The sequence below is a fragment of the Cyanistes caeruleus genome, chromosome 5, assembly GCF_971803275.1.
Source record: "Cyanistes caeruleus chromosome 5, bCyaCae1.hap1.1, whole genome shotgun sequence".
NCBI lineage: Eukaryota > Metazoa > Chordata > Aves > Passeriformes > Paridae > Cyanistes > Cyanistes caeruleus.
This window is the reverse complement of record NC_141705.1, coordinates 8434673-8457785: the sequence shown is the minus strand read 5'-3', so window position 1 is coordinate 8457785 and position 23113 is coordinate 8434673. Positions and strand designations below refer to the sequence as shown.

General features: G+C 39.8%; 1 protein-coding gene across 8 annotated transcripts in view; it reads right to left on the bottom strand.

The window, feature by feature from the left end:
- Window positions 1-842: 842 nt before the first annotated feature.
- Window positions 843-23113, bottom strand: part of NSD2 (nuclear receptor binding SET domain protein 2) — a 74747-nt gene continuing 52476 nt past the window's right edge. For 6 of the 8 annotated variants that reach the window (XM_086888944.1, XM_086888947.1, XM_086888946.1 and 3 more), the window contains 13 exons: window positions 16139-16270; window positions 14959-15082; window positions 13745-13945; window positions 12862-13041; window positions 11652-11808; window positions 10715-10920; window positions 10143-10246; window positions 9644-9913; window positions 9432-9548; window positions 7563-7704; window positions 6804-6910; window positions 5377-5581; window positions 843-4472 (listed from right to left, as the gene is read on the bottom strand). In XM_086888944.1, the coding sequence (XP_086745070.1) occupies window positions 4207-4472; window positions 5377-5581; window positions 6804-6910; window positions 7563-7704; window positions 9432-9548; window positions 9644-9913; window positions 10143-10246; window positions 10715-10920; window positions 11652-11808; window positions 12862-13041; window positions 13745-13945; window positions 14959-15082; window positions 16139-16270 (2211 nt within the window). In that variant the 3' untranslated portion in view covers window positions 843-4206. The remainder of the gene's footprint in view (window positions 4473-5376; window positions 5582-6803; window positions 6911-7562; window positions 7705-9431; window positions 9549-9643; window positions 9914-10142; window positions 10247-10714; window positions 10921-11651; window positions 11809-12861; window positions 13042-13744; window positions 13946-14958; window positions 15083-16138; window positions 16271-23113) is intronic. The other 2 variants (XR_015286805.1, XR_015286806.1) reach the window with 1 other exon arrangement.

Below are 23113 nucleotides of genomic sequence, written 5' to 3'. Positions count from 1 at the left end.
CCAAAAGGAGCTGCTCCCACATGATGCACATGATGGCAGGGGGTTGGAAGTGGATGGTCTTTAAGGTCCCTTCCACTTCAAACCATTCTGTGATTTTAACCTGGATCAGCAGCAACAGGGATGGTACCTACACACCCTCCCCACTGCCCAGCAGGGGCAGAGCTCCATGCAGCCTCTCTCACTGATGATTTAGGAAACATGAAGTTTCTCTCTGGCCCAAGGCTGTGGTTTTCCTCAGAGCAGCACAGACACAATCCTGATTCAGAGCACCAGGTGATCTCAGCAGAACTATCAGCCACCAGTGTCAAAGCAGATCTCTGAAATGCTTTTTTTAAAAATGTGGCTGCTGTCACACGCTGGACACTCCACACGTGAAGCCAAACCAGAGCCAAAAAAACCCTGTCTGAAAAAGCCACAGTCAGAGTCAGACCTGACCAAGCAGGACCAGCATTTTTGACAGCAGAAGGACCCTGAGGAAGGTGTGCTGGCTGGGCTGGGGAGCTCCAGCTGTCACAAAAACCTGTAAAATTACGAGCAACAGACAGCAGCACTGGAAAACTGGACTGCAAGAAATGTCAGCATTTCTCTGATAAGCACCAGTGTGAAAACAGCCACAGCACAGTCATTATCACCTCCTGGAAGTGTAAAACAGTATTTCCAGGGTCTCTTAGGAAGACCTGGAGTGTAAGTTTTCCCTAAGAGAACAAAGCCCTGTTCCCTCACTGCCAAACCGTGCTTTCTTAGGATGTATCAATTCCAGATTTTTCTTTAAAGGAAAAAAAAAAGGTGCCAAAGTAAGTATACAGACCTGTTTTACAAAAGAGACTTAGCAACTTCTTAAATAACTAGGAATAAAATTCAACATTTAATAAGACATTGAAGTTTCTCAAGCAGTCAGACATGGAATAATGAGACTCAACAATGTGGAAAAATCCCATTAATACGTCTTTCAAGGTATTTTGCTTTTCCAAGTAATTCAAATAAAAAACCTCCTAAAACCTGACCATGAACACAAAGCTATTGAAAAAAACAGACATTTACTCTGATTATTTTTCCTAGGTTGTATGAAAATACATCTAACATACTCAACTGAAAATTGTTTCCATGCTTGCTCATGTGACAAAAGAACAACAAATTCTGAAATTGGCTGTCATGTATCTAGCTTTTTTGCTAGAAAAGGAAAGACATTTTGCTACTTTGACGGGCAAGACACAAAGAACATCATTTAAGGCCACATAATATGCCACAGTTAATGTTGTTTAGATTAATTTATAATAGAAAATCCTTCAAGTAGCTGAATGCTAAAAAATATCGAGTTGCATCAGGAGAAAGCTCAAGTCTTAAGGGTTGTTTTGCCTTGTATTTGAACAGTGGGAGAAGGAAAACAATGTCACAACTTTTCTTTCAGCTTTTTTTTTTTGAAACAAAACTTCAGCCTGTTTTCCCAGGCTGCAGAGCAAGGTACAGAAACCTTCATTACAACGCACCTAAACCTCACCTGTCCTAGGACAGAAACCAGAATTCTCCCGGATCACCACCTGAGTGCCTGAGCTGAGCTCACAGGGTTCCGTGGCCAGTATGTAGCAAGGGAGAGTTTGATCCACCTTCCTCCCCAAGATCAGCCTACAGGAGGTGCCCAGCAGCAGGAAGGAACTCCCAGCAACTCACAAGCGAACTCCTGCTCTGCGGTCCCGGCGATGCAGAACTCTGTGGGCCAGAGGGTCGAGCAGTAAAAAGCAAGGAGAGGTAGAGGAAGCAGAAGGTCAAACAGCCCCTGGCTCAGAGCTGTTTGTGTGAACAGTCTCTCTGTTCCCACAGACAGACACAAGGGTGGCTGTCCTGCATCCTGCTGTGCTGAATGTGCTTGTGAGCCCCTCGGGAGGCTGTGGGCACCGTGCCCCAGCCCAAAGCAGGGGGGCTGTGACTGCAGCAGTCCCTGTCAGGAACAGGCTGTGGCTTCTGGAAGTGAGGATCTGCCTCCTAGGACCTGGGGCATCACTGCTCCAGAGTGATAGAGCTGTTACACCTACACATGAAGAGGAAAAAGCAACAAAACTAAAAAAAAAATTAACAAATTATGAAAGCAATGGAATGTAAAGGAAAAATTTTATAATAACTTATTTAAAGGTATTCTTACAAAGCCTACCTTACATTGTATAGTATTCAAATAATGGTCCCAATGACATCAAATTCCTTCATTTTGTTTTAAAGCAATGAGGAAAATATTTCTGCTTTACTACCTGACCTCATTTTCCTTCCCTTGAAACCCAATATTAAAGAAACATCGATAATATCGTTTCTTGGTTTTGATTTTATGCACGGGACTGTTCTTCAGCCCCATGGCAGAGAAAAAGTTTCCCTCAAAATCAATTAAAGAATATTGACTTTTAACTTAAGTGCAAGGCTTGGCATACCATTTAAAAAAAATGCAAACATGTAACGCTTCCCCTGAATTAGAACTGTGCTATTTCTTAAAAAATATTCACAAAAAAAAAAAAATAAACCTTCCAACAGTGTTTATAAAAACTGATTCAAAAAAGCATTTTGGTCACAAAACAGAAACCAAAGTGTTCAGCAGAGGGCAATGCAACATTTATAACCTCTTTCAATTAATATCTTCTAATAAAGCCAAAGTTTTTACATATTGGGAATAAATGGGGGTTTTGGTAATTCCAAGAACTATATCAAATCTGAAGAAATGCCTTGGAAAAAAACCAAAAAAACATACACTTCCATGATATAGCAAGGCTTCATTTTCAAAAGGGCTACACAGAGTTCCTGCACTATTTACTAAGCTAGAACATACACAAATGGCTCAGTGGACATGGAGGTGCACGTGGTGCTTATGGAGGGTGGGTCACAATGGCACAACTCAAAACGTGCTTGGAATGCTGCCTGGTCCTGCCAGGGAGAAAACTGGCAAAGATGTTTTTCTTTACCGTTTTTTCCTAGTTCTACTATTACTTCCATTGATACTAAGTCTTGTATATTCATCTCACTGTGAGTTAGTCAGGACCTAATGCTAATGGGAGCGAGGAATTCAAAACAGCTTTGCTGACACAACACAGTGGTGACAGGACAGTCAAGAGCAGAGCTCCTAAAAAACTAAAAAAAAATTTCAGTCTGTCAAGAAGCCTAAATTTCACATCAAAATTCTTACATGCTTCTTCAAAAATCTATTTCACTTTTACTTAATTGTTTTTAATTTAGTTTGTGCACTTTCTGTTTCATTCATGGGTGTGGTTTTGTTCCTTGTTGGGTATTTCTTGCATTATCACAAAGTTGAAATGCTTGGACTCCAAGCATTCCAAAGAAAAGTTTGCCTCTGCATTTTACCTGCCACTGAGGAAAAAAAAAAAATCACGTAATTTTTTCTAACCAATAACTTTTGTAAGATTTATTTTTATTAAAACACAAAAATCCTAGAGTATTGGGCCTAGATTGCAAGACAATATCCCTTTAAGTCCAGACCTGTACAGCTCTGCAAGATGAAGTAAATTCTGTTTTGCTGGGATGAAATATAGGAAAAAAACAGTATAGAAAAAAATCTCTAAGGAAGATTCCTCCTCTCTGGTACAGGGTGTGCCTTTCCCACCACGCACCACATTTCTTGGTGGAAGGATATTTATGATCATGATTGCTTAAGAATCATTTTTGAAGAGCACAAACCAATTGCTGTGTGTGGTTGTAGTGAGAGACACACCTGGGTCATGGCTGGCATTCAAGCACTTGCTCAAAAACACACAAGGCAAGCAAATCTCATTGGGACCACAGACCAAGCCATTTCTTACTCAAAAGGACTTGAGAACTAACAACTTCTTTCAAGGATATACTATTTTAAACATCTGTTGGTTGACAAATACTATCTCAGAAAACTATGTTTACGCCTACCTGGTTTGATTTAACCTACCTCCAACCTGCAAGTATTTTGGAGGGAACATTTTACATTCGTAACAATTCAAGTGTAACTGTAATGCTGAGTAACAAGTTTGGTTTGTCCTGAAGTTTGATGAACTATGCAGTTCGTAATCAGTGCAGAAGCAGCAGAAGACTGCTGTGGCTGGCTCAGTGGATTTATAAAAACAAAACAAAAAAATCCCCCCCCATTGTAACCTTTACAGAATATACGTAAAATTGTGTCCTTCCCTGGTCATATTCACAACTTATCTACAAGATAGTGTTAGCAGTAGAAACTGCAGTCCATGACTATTTGCATTCAGCTCTCATCCATCTGTTCCTCCTTCTCCTGGGCTTGAACTTGTTCAGTTTTTTGCGGGGTTTTTCAGTCTTCTGAGTTTCAACAGAATCCACCCCGAGAACATGTTCAGAGCAGCATAACTGTCCATTCAACATGGAATTTAGTACTGTCCTGTCTTGGTGCTCCTTGCAGAAAGAGTTTGGGCAGAAGTGGCAGAAAGAAACAGAAGGTTTGCCACAAACATCACAGTGGTGCCAAGGACACTCCCATTTCCCTGCAATCAGAACCAAAGCAGCCATTAGTGCAGACTGAAACACAGCATCATCTCCTGAAGAAGTTTTGTGTTGTAGCAGCTGAACCAGGCACAACTTTCCTGACAAAACAAATGACAGCAACTACCAGGGCTGATCTCAACACTCAAAATGCTGCATCATACTTCTAAAGCTCAGCTGGCAGCTGCAAGGAGCAGACTTGACACACTCATTTAAATACAGCAGTCAGCTCCAGCTAGAAGAAATGACTCAGCTTTTGCTCAATAGCATTTTACAGAACTCACAGGCTGGTAGAGCATCCAAACACCCAGTCAGCTGCTGCCTACTCTTAGAGCAGTCCCCTGCCTGTTGCCAGTCTTCCTCAAGAAGGTTTGTGCTTCACTTACAGCTGCTCTTTTGTCCCAGCCTACTTTACTAGACCTTGTTTTACTTGTTCCTGGGATAACAGGCTTTGCCTACTTCCCTTCTTCGTATCCCACCTGACATGGCTGACTGAAACCAGGTAACTCCTGTGATATCTGGAACTGCAACCTGATGTCTGCTGCTCTTGATTTCCCTACTTGCCTTCTTTCAGAAGCTGCTGTTGTTCTGGCTCGAAATCAAAGGGCTTCATGCATTTCTTAGATATAATCAACTTTCCTGTGGCAGGGCCACGGTGCTTCTACCAGGTGATGTGCTCAATTACCTACATTTGTAAAACAAATGCCTCATTTTGACAGAGAGGCAGGAGGAGGTCACAATTTTGTCTTCAAATCCAAGAGGAGCTGCTCCCACATGATGCACAAATGAAATTCCTGCCACACAAACCAAATGTTTTCAGGATGACACCCCTGACAAGGTTTCAGTGCAATAACTGAGGTACCTGCACAAGTTATTTATACAAGTGTAACAAATGGGCTGACTCACCAAAAGGACGTTTCACCAAACCAAGGCAGGAGAGATGATAAGCTTTAGTACAAGATTTCCTGTCACACAATACCAGCTGGCCTCCATCACCACAACGGAAACAATCATCTTCAGATTCTTTCTTCCCTTCATTTTTCGTTCTGCGTCTCCGTGTTCTCTTTTTGGTCTTTTTGCCTTTTTCTTCTGAGGCATTAGTGGAAGAATTCTAAAAGAGTAACACATAAATTTGTAAATGCCAGTTTTGCAAAGGAAAAACATGACACAACCTAGCCAAGCTGTTGGTGCACCCAGCAGACTGTGCACACAGCCAAAAGCTTGACTTGGGGCAGACCTGCCCAGTGCTTCACTGTACTGATCTGTGCTGACAAAAAACCTACACTGACCCTTGTGAAAACTCATCCTGAAAACAGATCTTCTCCTTACAGGACCTTCCTACTGAAAAAACCCCCTTCATTTTCTTGTCACTTGACAAAAGGTCTTCCAATTTCTGGTCTAATCTACCTGTGGCTAATTTACCCTCATTATGTACTTGCACCACCAATCTGTTCAATATCCATTTTTCTCTTCCAGTTGTGAATACTCATGCTGGAATTACTAAAACCTGCCCCCTTTTTTTTTTGAGGGACAGCAGAACTTCAGGAACTGCAGTTAACGACAGAAAGAATATACCAAACCATATCCCTATTTCAATCTGACTTCAGTTCCGCTCTTTGCACTTGCGTAACTCTCCTTCATCAAATCATATAAAATTTTGGATGATTTTTCAACATCCCTACCATCATTCCCTCCCTCTCACCCCAATAATCACTATCTACTTTCTTTAAAATTAACCCATCCTATCTACCAATGCAGACAGCTCCATAAAACTAAACTGTAACACTTAATTTCTTCATGGTTGTCTGTGTAAATGTTCACAGGCTTATGTGAAACCTCATTCAAGTCCATCTCTTTAACAAAAACTAGCTGTGTGGGTTTTGAAGATTCCCAGTCCACCCTCTGAAGTGGTTGGTACTGAGCAGGGTGAAGGACCACAGGAAAGTGCAGCTTTTCAACATCCACAGGTGGTACTTGTGCCTTCCCTCACACTCTTATGCCAGCCCTTCAGGAAGCTCCAACTTCTGCTGGGTTACAGGCTTCAAACTAACCTGGACAGGAATCATACAGATCATTTCTTGATATACTTTGGTAACTTTTTTCCACATTCAAAACTCACATTTTTTATTCTTTGGTTCAATACATTTTTTTTTTAATGAATCTTAGCAAAATAATCATACTGTAAGATCAAATGCAGAAATAATAAACTAGCATGTGAGAATAATCTCACTGACAACAGCTGGGCACATTCTTAGTCAGTTTGAAGCCTCCACAACCTTTCTCCTGACAAGACTGTCAAAATCTCTTGATGTATTACTTGATATATTACTTGCCTTTGGTCTGTCCCCAAGAAATCCACTGCAGTTTGGGGCACCACATTTGCAGACTGTTTTTTCATTGCCCAGACAGTCAAGGTTGTAATTAAAAGTCAGCTCTGTCCCTGAGTGTGAAAAGGACAAGATAACAAATTCTATCAAAATTATTGCAAACAAATACAGCTGTTTCTGTGTGTCTGCTGGTTTGGGACGTGCTTGTTGATGTATTGTCATAGGATTTTCCCTCTTTTTACTGCTTATAAGCACTGACAATGTTTTACTACATTTACAGTGATTAACTAGATACCCAGATATCATGTCTCATGCAATTACATTTTAAAATAAATTTGTTTGACTTCACAAAACAGTGCTTGTGTCTGGTTTTCACACGTTTTATATCCACCCATCTATCCAGCTAGATATAGCTACAGATAGATAGGTATGTGTGTGAGCATGTATGTACACAAACCAGAACATTTTAACAGCCTACTACATCCTCTCCTTAAGCTTATTATATTCTTGGGAAAGATGTATTTGAGAGGTCCAAACCAAAAATTTAAAAAGGATACTTGTCCCAGAAGCAAGCAACAAAATGTGCCATGGGACTCACAATTAAGAAACACTAAAGTAAAAGGCAGATCACAAAGCATTTCCTCTGATGCCGAGTTCTCTACAAAAATATTTGCACTGAATCAGTTAAACATGACTGCCCTACCAAGAAATGCACAAAAAGTTTAACTTAGAGGATGAAACCAAAGGCAACCCGAGCTGATGTACCTGCAGGAATGTCACACACAGCAAAGAGCCCGACACGAGTGTCCCCATTCACTGTCCACTTTAGAGTTTCACAATTTGGTTGGCAGCTGTGATTCATAAACCGAGAATAGTTTCCTTTGGGGCCAGCATCAATAATACGGTCCTGGAGAGCAAAGCAGCAACAGGATGAAAGTTTTTTGTCTCCCCCTCACAAAAAATAAAAATCATCCATAACTGATTTGAATAGTTGCATTCAGAACTGACACACTGCTACCCAGAGCACACAAGCCAACTGCTGGTACATGTTGTATTGGCAACTGTAGTGTCCCATGAGGCCTGGAATGTGACACTCCCAAAGCAATACTCATGCTCTAGCTCACGTTTTCCCAGCACCCATCACAGCCACATGGCAGGATAAGTGTTCTTGTGAGCATTATGGTGGGCATGTTAAGGAACCCCCTTCCCCAGGAACCTTCAAAACTCACAGTCCTTTACCATTTACTTTGCATTCACGAAGCTGTGAGGCATTTACAAGTACTGTGGTTCATGGCATTTACCAAATCACTGCATGATTACTTCCAGAGATTACCAGTTTCTCAATAGATTTCTTTCCCCAAATCAGCCTAGTTTAAACAAAAACAAGCTCTTGGTAAGCTAAAAACATCCCATTCCTATTAAAAAATTGCTCTAAAATTTCTATATCCACCAAATATACCAGACATTAACAAAATAAAATAAAGCTCAAAATTGCCAGAACTGTGTTTCTCTGCAGAGCACATGTGACTGTCATGCCTATGTTTACACACTTCACTGCATGGCCAGCTCAGCCTCGTAATGGCACTGCACTTTTGGTAAGGCAGACCCACAATGAGCATTTATTAATTACAGTAAGAGACAAATACATGTTCAGTCCAGATATTAAGCACACTTATGTTGTATGTCAATCCAGTAGAGGAGTGAGAAACTTTCAAGTGCTCAGAGAAATGTGGTTTCATCATTCTGTGGCAGTAACTCCTGCAGGAACTCCTCAGTTACAGGACTAATGAAAACAGTAGCTGTGGAAATGCAGAGCAAGAGCCTTGGGAAAAAGAATGGTGGTTGAGACTGAAAAAAATGTAGGACTGGCAGCCAGCTCTTGTTTTTCTCCTAACAAGTTGTCTGGGGACTGAAGCAATATAATATAGATAATCTGTAACTCCTGCTGTCCAAGTTCTTCACTTTCTCCTCCTCCTGAGGAAGAAAATACTCAGAGGTGTGCACAGAAACACAGGTGCTGAATTATTTTGGTGTGTTAATTAATCTGCTGCAATAATCTGCTGTGAATCAATTTGTGGAGGGCTGGCTGGCTACTAAGAGAGAGTACTTTTAGAAAAGAGTTTCTACAAAAGCACAAGCCTAGTTTTGCCTAAACCAATGCTGCAACAGACAGATGGCTGCAAAAAAGATTAAATGACCTATATAGGACACAGCCTCACAGTTCTATTCCACATTCTCTCAAGTGAGAATTTTATTTTCTATTGTTGAAATTTTAGTAGGTTTGCTAACAGCAATTCCTTCCACTGTATCACTGCTATTTCCCTCAAACCTCATTTTAAGACTAGGCAGGTAAGTACTTTGTACTTACAAGTACAGGTAAGTACTGTACTTCATTTCAAGCAACAAAGCACAACCTATAGACCTTAAAATGTAATTTAGTAAATAACACAGAACTAAGGAGATTCATTATGTACATAAAGAATGGAGAAAGCAGGCATAGAAGATGCAACACTGTGAATATGTGAAACTGCAGAATGTCAAAGGAAGCAGAGCATCCTGCCAAGGTGATCAACAGAACAAGAGATCAAAATAAGGTTGTAAGTAAATAATGGCAAAACCCATCAAATACCCTACCTTATCAATAGTAAGCATATAGAAGTGGGTGATGTCATTTTCATGTGCATATTTGATTCTTGCCATACATTCCTCTTCATCAATCAGCTCTCCCACATATTCATTCACAAACTCCCCCTGAAAGACACCAAGTATCACTAGTGAAGTATATCCCAAACCCACAAACAGCATCGCAGGCCACGGATTCTGTGCTGGGCAAGAACAATTCCTACCTTTTTAATGTCCCTCTTGGCAACCAGACCCCAGCCTTTGCCATCAGTTTTGATGATCTTTGTCTCGGGGTACTGGCGCTTCGTAAAGCACTGGTTCTGGCACCGCTCTCCCGCCGGACAAACTTGTGGGTGGCACTCGTACATCAGCATCCGATTGAGGCACTCGGAATCAAAGCCACAAGGGTTTTCATCCGTGGGTTTGCAGTTGCACTTGGGAATCTCAGATATGTCAGCAGTGTATATCTGCACTTTACCACAAGGTTTATTCACCTGAAAAATTCATTATAATACAGAAAATATGATTTTAGGAAAGTTAATTTTATCGCCAGAGTTACACAGTGGTTGCTAATTTGGTTTTGCACCACTAGATGCTCCAATGAAAGCAAAATTTTACCATCTCATGACTGTAAAAGCACAGTTACCATCATTACAACCTGACCCCATCTTGCTGCTTAGCTCAAATCTTCGAGAACCCAGGTGTCATTTCCTCAAACTTTACCTTAATATGTTTGTATGGTGGAGGTTTACGTTCACTCTCCTGGGTTTCTTTGGCTTCTCGCTGCAGCTTTATTTCTCGAAATCGAGTTTCAGCTTCTTGCAAAGCTGAAAAAGATTGCAGCATCAACAGAAATGCTAGAAAGAGGATTACTCTCCCAAAACTGACTTGCTCATTCCCATGTGTGTTAAAACAGAGCATTGTTTACTTTCTAGTCCCATCATTCAACTTTCTTGCAAACAAGGCTTCTGGAGTGTTAATGTTTTTAACAGATTTATAAACTCTGCTCTTTCAGTCTCCCAGTCTGGGAGAGCCTGAAAGAGTCTACTCTCTTAGTCTTTATTTTAGCTTTCCAGAGAGTAAAAATCATCAGATATAATTTCAGTTAGATGCCAATCTTTTACGAGACATTAAAATAACATTTTCATGCAAAGACAGCAATAACTGCTGCCCAAGACACCACGAATTTCTTTAATTCAATATTGTAAAACAAATGTTCAAAACCCAAGGAAATGTGTGAAGAAAGCAAAGCGTGCATATCCCAAGATTATTTTTGTTTACTTTTAGCTATGTACCATTTTTGAAGACTTTTCCAATTCCTTTGATCCCTTGGTATCTACTCCCTCTGTCTCCCTCCATGTAAGGGAACACCCGTGCTTGGTGCGTCCAATAGTAATCCTTAGAACCAAAGAAAAACACAGGAAATTCTCCGATTTCATGCTTCATTTTCTGGATATTTGGGGGAACGTTTTTCGGATGGCAAACTTCTGCAGGCCACCATCTAGCACAGAAGTACAAATAAAAAAATGCAGCATTTTAGTCAAGCTCTTTCTTGCAAGAGACAGTTTAACAAAATTATTTGAAACAGCAGTAACTGGATATTATCTCCAAGATCCAAGAGGATTTAAAATCCTTTCCTCGCCTCTCTTAGTAGAGAGTGAGAGAAGACTAGGAAAGGAAAGCCTGACACTCAGATCTGTGGGAATTCACCTGCCTGCAAGGTAAGCACACACACAGGACTCCCCGTGTCTGGGTAGCAAAACCATCATCTTTACAAGACCTGCACATACTGTAATTATCAAAGATCAAGAGAAGGTCAATAACACCTATTAATGTTCCAAGGATAACCCTCAGCTACCTCTACCTCACTCAAATCTCATCCAAGTGTGAAACACCAACAACCTGAGTGACTGATGTCCCAGCCTATGAGGGAGTAATTCAGTCAATTACACCAGTTTATTGGCAGATATCTCTGACACAGAGGTTGAAAGCTCATACACTGGAGGCAGGAGTCAGAAGACTCGAGGAGTCCTGTATGGGTAATGCCTTGGCCAAGAGCAACAGCAAGGCTGCAAGTCTTAGAACATGAAGCTTGCAAGGAGGTGAGGTCCCGACTTCAGAGAGGAGTCAGAAATCAGTGTGCAGCAAGGCTGGCCTACAGGAGTAACCAGCTGTATAATCCTTAGTAAAACATGCCAGTACTGTAAAACAACACAAATTCCTTCATCAGACCTGTAATTTCCCAGTTTAACCCAAATAATATCCTGGAAATGGAGCTTCTTGCCCGCCCTGCAGTCATTGCAGTACCAGCTCCCATCTGGCATTTCGATGTTTAAGCAGTCAGGGTGAAAGGCTGCTGGGCAGGACTCACAGCACAGCAAACTTCCACCTGCAGAGACACAGAAAAAGGAAAAAGGTTGGAAAACATCAAGATCTAAGTATAAGTTTTGCATTCCAGACAGGCTAGAAATGATGCACATGTGGTAAGTTCAATTAGAAAATAAATGGTTAAAACATGCTGTCCCTCAGCAACAAACACACACATCACTTAGCTGGGTACAGCAGACAAAAGGTCCTGACTAACCTGAATGCCTGGCAGACTTGGGTTAGTAACGCATTCAAAATAACAGGCAAGTTGGCGATAAAAACACCAAAATAACGCACAATTATAATTATTTTGCTGTACTTTAATGACTACAGTATGTTTAATATAGTTTTAGTATATATTAACATTTCTATGTAAGAAAAATTATAACCACAACAGATTTATCTTATGATTTTGGGGTTTTTTTCTCCCCTTTGAGGGGCAGAAGGAACAAGGCTGTTAGTTTGTTCCATCAATTATCAAGTGGAAAGTTGGCTGCAGCTTAAAAGCTGCTATACTGCATGTTAATTTGTTAACAAATCAGGTAAAATTTCACTGCTACAAGTTTAATCAGCACGATGCATTTTGTGGTTCTCAATAAGGAACAGCTTTATTGTACAAGATAAAACAAAACACCCTTAATTAGTGACAAACCCAGCAACAACTAATACTGGTTCAATTTGCAGTCTGCTGCTAAACTAAAAGAAACTCTTAAAATATTTATGGTGTAATATTACATATTAGCAATAAAGAAACATAAAAAGCTTTTGTACACTGAACGGAGGGGAAAGAACAGAAAAATACTCATTAGGTGTCTCTTGTAAAGAATTAAATTGGACTTCTGGTTATTGGATAAAGCCCAAGTAAAAACACACTTTAATAAACTATTTCTGAAAAAAAAAAGGTATTTGAAACCCTGAAGCAGCATAAGCCAACCTGACATTATAACAAAACCTAACTTAATATGCCACATTTCTACCAATTTGCTACGAACAGATTAGAAAAACAATGCTTAGGCTGAAGAATGAAACGTTTTGACAGGGCATTTCTGAAGGTGTTCCCTCCCCAGGCATTTACCTTTGGAGCACACAAAGCACCAGCTGACATTGACATGGGCGTGGTGGCTTTTCCCCTTCATGGCAGTGAAGTGGTTGGTGCAGACGATGCTGTTGGAGGCGATGACGGCGCATCCCGCGGCAATGCAGACGTCCCCGGCGTGGTACGCAACGGGGCAGCGCACGCAGCGCATCATCTTCCCTGCACAGCACAACACTCACAGGTCACTCTGGGGCAAAACTGACTCGTGGCAAAGCACAACACTCTGAGTGACTCTGGCACAAAACTGACTCGTTATTTCGGCAAACAAGATGGTAGTGCTGAGACACCCTACACACACACACACAAAACCCCAGCCATTGCGTTTTCAACGCTTGTGTATTTGCAACAATACTGAATTAATAAAGGTTTTTAGAGAACACCACACCAAATTTAAAGCACTCTAAGACTTTAATTATGCACACCAGGGTAGACCAGCTCTTTTTGAGTTGTAATTTTGTCTGCAAATGTTGCCGAAAGCTAAAAACCTGCATAGGATCAAAATGTCTCCATGTTCATCGAGCCTTGCTGCAGTGTTTGTACATTCTCAGGTCCTGCCCTCACTGCTTTGCCTCTCTCCTCATTATCTATACATTCTGGATTTCATTCTCTCTTGAGAAGAAAACATGGTTAACCATGGTTAACTGAAATCTAGTTTAAAAAAGAGCACGAACAAAGCAAATACTAAATCTGACTAAAATTTACTCTATTACTTCTTTTTAAAAAATGCTGGATCCATTGATAGTCCATTTATGCCTAACAAAACTGCACTGCAGTTAGCAGCTCTCAAATGGACACATTCCTTACCTTAACATACCATAAATAAAATTAATTCATCAGTCATAAAAATGTAAAATGAAACTACCTTTTGAAATTCGTGGATGTGAGGGGTTACTAACATGACAACTGAGGCAGCTGTGGAGAGGACATCGAAACCCCCTGTTCTCAAACACAGTGAGATGAAATTTTTTCACACAAGCTTCATGGTAGAATTTTCCACAGTGAGACACCACACAGCGTTTTACATCTGCCTTTCTCTCCTTACACACGAAACAGGTGTGCACACCTAGTGGCAAAATAATAAACAGAATGTAATATCCAAACATACGAAATTAAAACACTTCTCTCATGCCTTTATGTTATGCATGAGGGAGTTGCTTTTGTGGTGTGGAGGAGGTTTTTTTCAACAAATCAAATTGCATTACTTGATGCAGCAATCTATTTACTTTAGCTCTTTAGTATTAAATACTGATCAGCTCAGAGACAAATAAAATAAAGTTACAAAGCAAACCCGTTTGCAGTTGAAGTGTACACAACAATACCCAAAGCCTCACCTATATGATTTTATGTTCTTATTTATAAGACTCAGTACGCCAGGACAAGCATGAATTTTTAGTTTTCAAATTTTTTTAAACCAATTAAATAGGATGATGTCTGTGGTCCTCTGAAAACTGAAGCAGGATCACAAACCAAAGACAAGCATCCTCTAATCCTTTTTCTGGACTAGATGGAACAGCTTTATTTTGAAGCAGCAGCTCCAACAAGGTTTACTGCATGTACTGAAATGAGCTTATGAGCAAGAACACAAATCTTATGTAAAGTTTTGCGATTAAGAACTTCCAAGCAGTTATTACAGGATTAGAAGCAAATTAAATTAATAGCAATAAGGTAGTCTTTTAACAGGAAAAGCAAAAGGCTGATACAGACACACAAAGGACTTGAAAAGAACTTCAAATATTTCACTCGCTGCTCTTTTGTTTAGGATTTCTTAAGTCTTTGTGACAGACTTTAAACCTCATCTGTAATTGTACTCAGAAAGCAAATAAGTTATTAAGGCAATAGAATTCTGATTAGATTAGCCATGTTGCAAGAGAGTTCTCACTGAAAACAGGATGAACTTTGTAAAACAAGGCACACTTAGTGGTACTCTAGGAACTCCCACCCTGTCAGGTCCCAAAGGATAAATAAGAGTTCTCTCAGGATACAAACTCTGTCCAGGAGGATGTCCTAGAACAATATATGGAAAAACTATATTTTTTCAAATGTTTTTTTTTAATTAATAGAAAGGGACAAACTTGCCTGATGTACATTCACTACAAATGAATTTTCCTGCTGGTCTTCCAGAGAGCCCAAGGCAGCTTACATGAAAAGCTCGATAGCAAAGTCCTTCACACAGCAGGAGATCACCTGTTTTTTCACACAGCTTTTACAACACAAAGGCATTGAATGTTAAAGAAAAATTCATATGTGGAAAAAACCTGTTTTCTTTATTCCTTTTCATACTCTGCTCCTCAAAATATCTTTTCCCATTGTTGAAATAGAATTTAACAAGTGAAAGATAACTTTACAAGCATCGTCACATTTCCACCTGGCTTCAAGTTGAAACAGGTAACAGAATCATTAAACCACTAGAAATATCCCTCTCAGACCATGGTTCAGGAGTAAATACAACCCAACAGAAAAAAAGGAATAGAAAAAAAAGCTGTAAGAAATATTCCCTGAGCACACTGATGCATCGGAGTAGGGTTAAAAAGCATCCTTCCTTTCCTTTTCCTTGGCAAAAGGAAATCAGTCCAGTTGGCACAATGATACTTCTATGTCTGAGTGGTTAGCAGTGACACATGCATAACTAAAAATGAACTGAACAACAGTGCTGGCAGAATTTAAGGATTACCCAACATTTATAGACAGATACAACCTCATTCCTACTATGTACAAAAAATGGAAATGTAACTGCTTGCCCAGTCTCACAGAAACAAATTTGATCTGTCCACTTGGATTGTGTTATCATTTCATAGCCTAAGAGTCCCTCTAGAACAGTTGAGGAAAGGCCTTTGCTTTCAGCTGCTCCCTGCCTGCACACCACAGCAGGGCAGTGCTGCCATCTCTGCTGCATGCTGAGCACAAACCCCACTGGGCTGGCTTCCTCCTCTGTGCTAACAGAGAAACCAGCAGCTCTTCTGCATCATCTGACCAGTCACCTGGCAACACTCATGGGCTTCTTCTGACCTACAAATTATGCTTATCTTACAGATCTGGAAACTCAAGCAGAAAGGCTAAGTCACTTACTGGAGGTCAAGAAAAAAATAATGAAGTATTAAGAATCCAATTTACTGCCATGGCAACCTCATCACTAACAGACATCTCAGACACACATGCTAAACCTGTTTCTGGCCTAATATTGTAATTTTCCCATTTTATTCATATTTATAATTTTCTAGGAAAGCTCAGGAAACACAGCCCAGCTAACGTCTCTCACCTGACACACATATTCTTTTTTTGTTCCCGCTCCTCGCTCAGATTTTTTGGATGATATAGACACTTCAGTCTGAGTCTCATCAGCACTTTCATAGGGGGACTCTGAGCGCTCATCTCCTTGGCCATCAGAGATCTGAAGATTAAACACAGGTGTTAGAGAAAGTAGACACAGATGGTCAGTTTTGCACAGCATCAGAACTGATGAAAGCAAACACACTGCAATTCACACTAGCAGACTTAGGAATGCTCTTCTGGTTTGGTTTCCCCCACCTTCAAAAAAACACCTTGATTAAAACCACAATTTGCATTTATGGAAGTCTCATTAAAAGGATGATATAACAATGCCCCTCACCAGCAGCCAAAACAGAACACCAAAACTTTGTAATATGGCATTTTATTTATACTCAGTTCTATAATACAGTTAGCAAGAAGTGCCTAGCCATAACACAGGGACATCTTCAAATCCCTAGATTAAAGTCTGAGCATGTGATTTATGAGAGAGCAACACTCAATTTTTAAAAACAAACTTGGTGAACTCCAAGCTGCATATAAAAAGTCTACAACACAAATATTCTCCAAGAAAGTGTGAACAGCATATAGAAGAAAGGAAGAAAATAACAAGCAGCTCTCAATATGCTTAAGGAACATTACAGTCAACAATAAACTCAAAATACTACAGAAAATAGCCTTGTTATGGATAAATATATAATGGATCTAGATGTAATAAATATGGGGTATTTTTAAAAATAATTGTCATTTACTTTAAGAAAACTCATCCTAAATAACATATTTGAAAGAAAACACAGAGAAGTTTTCATTTCAATAGAATTTTAAGGAGGTTAATGGACAAACAAGTCATTTGTCTCATGTTACACCAGAAGATGCAGAATTTCATGTCCCCAGATGATACTCAGTGAGTTGTGCCTCACTAGGTACATTCTCCGAGAGAGGATCACAATTTGGAATTGCAAAAGGAAGCCTTCATTTCTCTTTGAGCTCGTTCTAATGGTTATTCACACATACCATCAAAAGTACTGTCTCCTGTCCCTTCTGGGCTGTCTAACTGGAGCTCAAAGTTGATGATGCCTTCTCCAGGCATTTCAGCTATATTAAAAGTCCCTTGGAAGCAGACATTATCCTCCTGTGGAAGCATGCTGCAATTAAGCCCGTTTCAATCCTTTTTGTTCCGCCCTCTAATTTTCTCCCTAGGGGACTTTTTCCAGCATCTTAGAGCATTTTAGTGGGGTTTCTCTAAACCTTTTCTGTGCTTTAAAAAGGTTGTTGAAAAATCAAGCATGAGAACTGGATGCAATAACCCATTACAATTCTTGCAAGTACCATATCCAAAGCAAGCCAACATGATACCACTCTTCTCCACTTCTGTTCTGCTGTGCAAGAATCTCTCCAAATCTCTTCAATACAGCACTGAAAGTCACTCTAAATTGCTGTGCTATTTAAGAGATAATTTTTGCCAATAGCCATTTGTCAGGACACAGACACATCACTTTATATGGAGAATTTACTCTCTGTTTTCAGACACAGAATCTCATATTTATCTACAGTAAACCACCTTTTTCTAAAAATGGCACAGCTACATGCTGCAGACAGCTACATGCAACCTATTCCCTATCAAACAACCCATGTAATGTGCAAATTTATTAGAGATGATTTATTTTGAAAACAGAAAGAAAAATGTAAGACCAAACCAAGACTAGATTTAGTCTTGATAAAATCTCTTTAGAAACACTGGTTTTGAGTGATTAAGTCTCACTGCTGCTGCCAGCTAACCTGCATAAACTTCATTTAACATTTGCTTTCCTTGGTCATATATAAAACTATTTTATAAACTGGATCAGACTGACAGTTGTTGGTTGGTGGGTTTTTATCCCCACTTTACTTGCAAGGGTATTAATTAATTTCCTGTGTGAAAATTCATACCTCCACCTCATCTATGAAAATTTCTACAGCTGGAGTGATTTGGAGATTCTGCCTAACCATTTCATAAGTGATTAAAAGAAACTGTAGGTAAAATCCTTGCTTTGTTCAGACACCAGGAAATCTCTGTCCCCTGGAAGGAGCTGTGAAATAGTGAACTGCAAAGTTCTTGCTGGGAAGGGGCCAATAAAGGAAGGCAGCGTGGAAGCCCAGCAAAAACACAAACCAGTTTCCCTTATGGTTTAAGTAAACTTACACACATGATCATTTCTGTTTAAACTATTCCCACAGAAACATTAATTACTGGAAGTGGCACACTGCTCTAACATTTTTAGTACCTCATCATGTTCTTGTCTGAACTAGTCAGAATTAGTCATGGTTAGAAAAGGAAAAATAAGCTGGAAGGTCTTAGATCCACATTTCTTCTCCACTTAAAAACAAAACAGAACGAAACAGAACGAAACAGAACAAAACAAAGCAAAGCAAAGCAAAACAAGCAGTCTCACTGTAACCTGACACTAGGCTTCCCCCCTTTTCCCCACACCACAAAACACCTAAACCCAGAGAAGACCCGTTTGTGCAGCACTGCTCGAATTAACGCGCTCTTCCCAGCAGCAAAAGCCAAAGAGCCCTGCCCTTGAGGAAGGTGCTCCTCTTCCCCCAGCTCACTGCTTTTGAAAACAGAGCAGAGAAACAGAACACACCCAGTGATAAATGTATTTAGTTAAGAGAATGAGTCAAAGCAATGTTTTCCAGGATTTTCCTGGGTTTATACACTCTGTTAGAACGAAGGATGCAGACCTCTATATGGAAAGGGAACCCTATTGGCAGAAGACAGCTTTTCAGAATCCCCCTAGCTATGGGTGACAAAAATCCCAGCCACTTGTGAACCTCAGGCTGACATCAATTTTTTCTACAGAAATGAGATTTTACCACCTCAGAATTAATGCACCAGCTCTTAATTTAAATTAAATTGCTACCGTGCCAAAAAAAGGAGCAGTGCTGGCAAGAATCAAATGCGACATCAGAGATGCGACCACAAAAGCCAAATTCTATCAGCCCATTTCACAAGAAAACTTGGCAATTTACATCCACCTATATATCACTGCCAGGTTTCAAGCACAAATACCAACACACAGAGCATGAACAAAATACCCTCAGTTCATCAGCTCAATGGCTACCAGCCTGAGAGTATCTTTACAGCTGCCAGGAGTCTCACACACTTTACAAATCAAATGCTCTACTAAGCACCAGTTTTGCATTACACAGACAAGACCGGATACCTGCTCAACTCCTAAGAGTCACCACATTCACAAGCAGCTCAGTGATACACTCCTGTGGGCTGTGCAGGCTGCAGAATGCACCTCTTCATCCCTGCCACTATGACCAAAGGTCTAACCATCCTCTCCAACAGCCAGAATCCATGCACAGCTCACGCACACTTCACTACCAGATTTCATAGTTTAGGGCTCTAATAAAGGGGAATCTCAGCAGATTTCCTGTTGTAAGAAAGGGAAGCATTTCTTTAGGATAATTTAAAGAAATGTGTCCCTTTCTTACAATGTTAAATTGTAAGAAGCAATAGATTATTGAAGAAAATATTGATTCAATATTCAATTCAATACTGAAAAATGCTGAAGAAACAATACCCTTATTTGTATCTTGCAAAAGGTAAAACACTGTCTACCAGACATCTCTGAGAAAAGCTCCCTCTGTAGAGAAAGAGAACTGGAATTCAACACGTCAGCTCCTGAAGTTATCCCACAATAGCCAATGGAAATATCAGGGAAGTAAAAGAGCATCTGTTCCTTGAGGCTTGCAGAGAAGGGGCTGAGACAACCACCCTCACCTTCATCCAGTGTTTCTCAGAGACAACTTGCAACCTAAGAGAGGTACAGCATGAGGTGGCTGGGAAAACTGTATTTCTACCCCCAGCAAGCTGTAGCAGCCCTAAGAGGTTCCAATTCACCCAGGGGACACTGAGTTTTGCAATTAAAATATGTGTAGATGGAACAGTCACTAAGTAAAGATGGTTTACAAGAAGATTGCTAGAAATCAGTTCATGCTAATGTGACACAGTCACCTCTGCAATGAAACATAACACTTCTGTGGAAGATTTTAACAGTTCACATACCAGAGCCCAAAACACAGCCCTCAGTGCAAATTTAGACAGGTTTTGGGGAGCTTGTTGCTTTACTTGTTCAAGTTACAAAAATAAATGTTTCCCTTGTAATCATACCAGAGCTTGCCTTGTCCTTATTTTTGTAATATAATTCTTGTAGCAAAGAAAACTGTATATAATTTACTCTTCTGAAATTCAGGCCAAGGTTCAAAGTAATCAACATTTAGATTAGTGGCAAAATGTGTTAATGGGCAATTTGTAGCTATTTTATTCTGCTTTACATTCGGAGTAATTTCTTATTTCTCAGAAAGGCAGACTGTTTTAAAGAGCAAAAATTTAGGGGGAAAAAAGCCAAGGCTGTTGTTCACTTCAGATTTTTAGCAAGTGCCAAGTTTCTGCACTGAAATTGTACCTGAACTCTATCATCACCTCCACTTCTCTTTAGCAATTACTGCTGCTGTGACATGGAAGACACCTTTCCTCTGCTGAAGTAAGGATCACTGCAAGCACCATCAGCCTTCACATCCTGCACATCAGTCAGGCTTTCCTTCCCACTTCCTTCAATTACTGAACATCAACGTTATTTTGTGAGGACTCGCCTGTAGAGGCTTTCACACTTCACTGCCTCAACACTGAGCAAGGGTGGGATTTCAGAAATCCAATGCAGCCCTTTCTACTAGGAACTGTGCACCTGCATACACAAGTGAGAAAAAGGAGGAAAACAGCCTATAAAAGCAATTCATGTCCTTCACGTGAGGTGGGCCAGAACTTCAGGGGTTAGTGAGGTTCTGAATACCATTGCCACTCACAGAAATGACCAATTTCCCGCCAGGCTCCCAAGGCAATCCTTCCCACGTGTCTCAGTCATTATTCACTACTTACACACGTAAGATTCAAAAGAGAACATGTAAGGACACATTACTGCATTTTTTTTTAAATTCCTCATAGCTTTATTACTGAAAAAATACTTCACTACTGAGTCAAACTGGGACAAAATTTTGGCATCTCTTTGAATTCCTTCTGTTTATTATTGTATTTTTACACCTTAAAAGACAGAAATTGTAGCAATGTGTCATTAAAAATTTGGTTTACTCATCTCAAGATATTTTGAGCATACATTTTATACTACTATTGTATTTTTGGAACAGTTACTCAGGCCCACTGCAGTACAGGGATCAGCATATTAAAGACTTCAAACGCCCCAAAGTATTTTTCTTTTGAACAATATGCTAGAATTCCCTGTTAACAATAGCCAAAAGAAGTCCTTAAGGGATTCTTTCAGACAAACATCAGCCTATTTTTAGAAAGACTATATAACAAAGCTTGTAAAAGCCATCTTCAGCATTAATTCATAACTGAATGAAAATGTTTTGCATACTGCAATATTTGATGTACAAAGCCAGATTACATCAGCAAGTCTTGTTGAACACTGGGTAATTGTTTAATTGCTAAATATAAGGATGATATTTACTTTTTTTTCCTGCTGCTTTGACTACTTTTACCTGTTATGTGTAAAGGAGACCTACATGCGCATATGGATGCAAGGACTGTTGGTGGAATAATGGAGTTTCCTTGGCATGATTATATTGACTAAATAAGTGTTTGGTTTTTACAGAGGTTGCTGAACAGGTTTAGAGGAAGAAATGTGTGCAACTCTATACAACAGTTACAGTAAGAAAACACACGAGAACACTGAAAGAAATTAAACTGAATCAGCTATGTGCACTTTCTCAGTTTACTTGTTTATAGTCTTAATTTTGTCTGAAGCACTCTAAAATGATTAAAGGCAGGTGGGCAGGAAGTCAATCTGACAGAAGACTCAGTACACAGATTTTGTGTACAAAATCTCTTCTCAATGTTTTCCTCCTGCCAGACTTCCTCCAGCTGTAACACGAGTCCTGCAGCTGCAACACTGAGTCTGAGTTAACTGCACAGCTCATTGCACCACCAATTAAAGGTGAAAGAATAAGCACTAACACAGGGAGACATTTCTCACAGTACATCTACATACTGAATCCAGGTCTATTACAATTTTTAAAGCATTTTTTACAACCAGGTACCTGATTCCAGTCTCAGCCACACACACCTCAGCAGAAATGTAAGACAATTCTTCATTCCCTCTGGCTTTTTACAAAAAAGAGTTAAATGTGAGCTGGTATGTACACTCAGCTTGCATATTTCTAGAACCACGTGGGTGAGCTTTGCAAATGGTATTGTTCCTTCCACATCTGGGTGGTTGAAATGTCACTTATTAAAAAAAAAAAAAAAAATAAATAAAAGTAGTGACACATTCTCAGTTGGCATCCAATCATACTGATACATGATATAAGCTGTCAATCTGCAAAAGGATAGACTGGAATTTAAAAATTCAAATCATGCTGTGGGGTTCAAAGGAGCAGGTAAAGTCAAATACTGATGTAGACATTTGCTCCATCTACTTAAAGAAAAAAATATTTTTCTCGACTTAAAATTGTCTCCTTCCTTTCAGACAGCTCCAAAATCAGAGTAAATACCAGAGCCAACAAAACCACTGCTCTGTAATTTCAAGAAAAAAAAGGTTCAGAAATTCTAGGTCCAAAAATAAAGTGTCTGTAGTCATGCAATTAGGAGCATGAGAATTTAAGTTAGGACAGTAAGAACAAAAAAATGCAAACATTCTGCTTGATCAGCTGGTGACCTGGCTATTTAATGTGTCTTTTGTTTTAGATTTAGGATTAAGTATTCATTTCAAACAGCTAGTCTAGGGAAGCATCCTTGCTGGTTCAGTGTTATCCTAGAAGTGGGGAGTGGGTCATGGTGCGTCTTTTTTCTTCCCTTGAAGTACTTCCTGGCTAAAGGCTGTCCTAAAGGACCAGCATCAGGATTTGTTAAAACAAAAACTTTTGTCTTGTGGAGCAGAATCAAGTCCCAAAACTATGC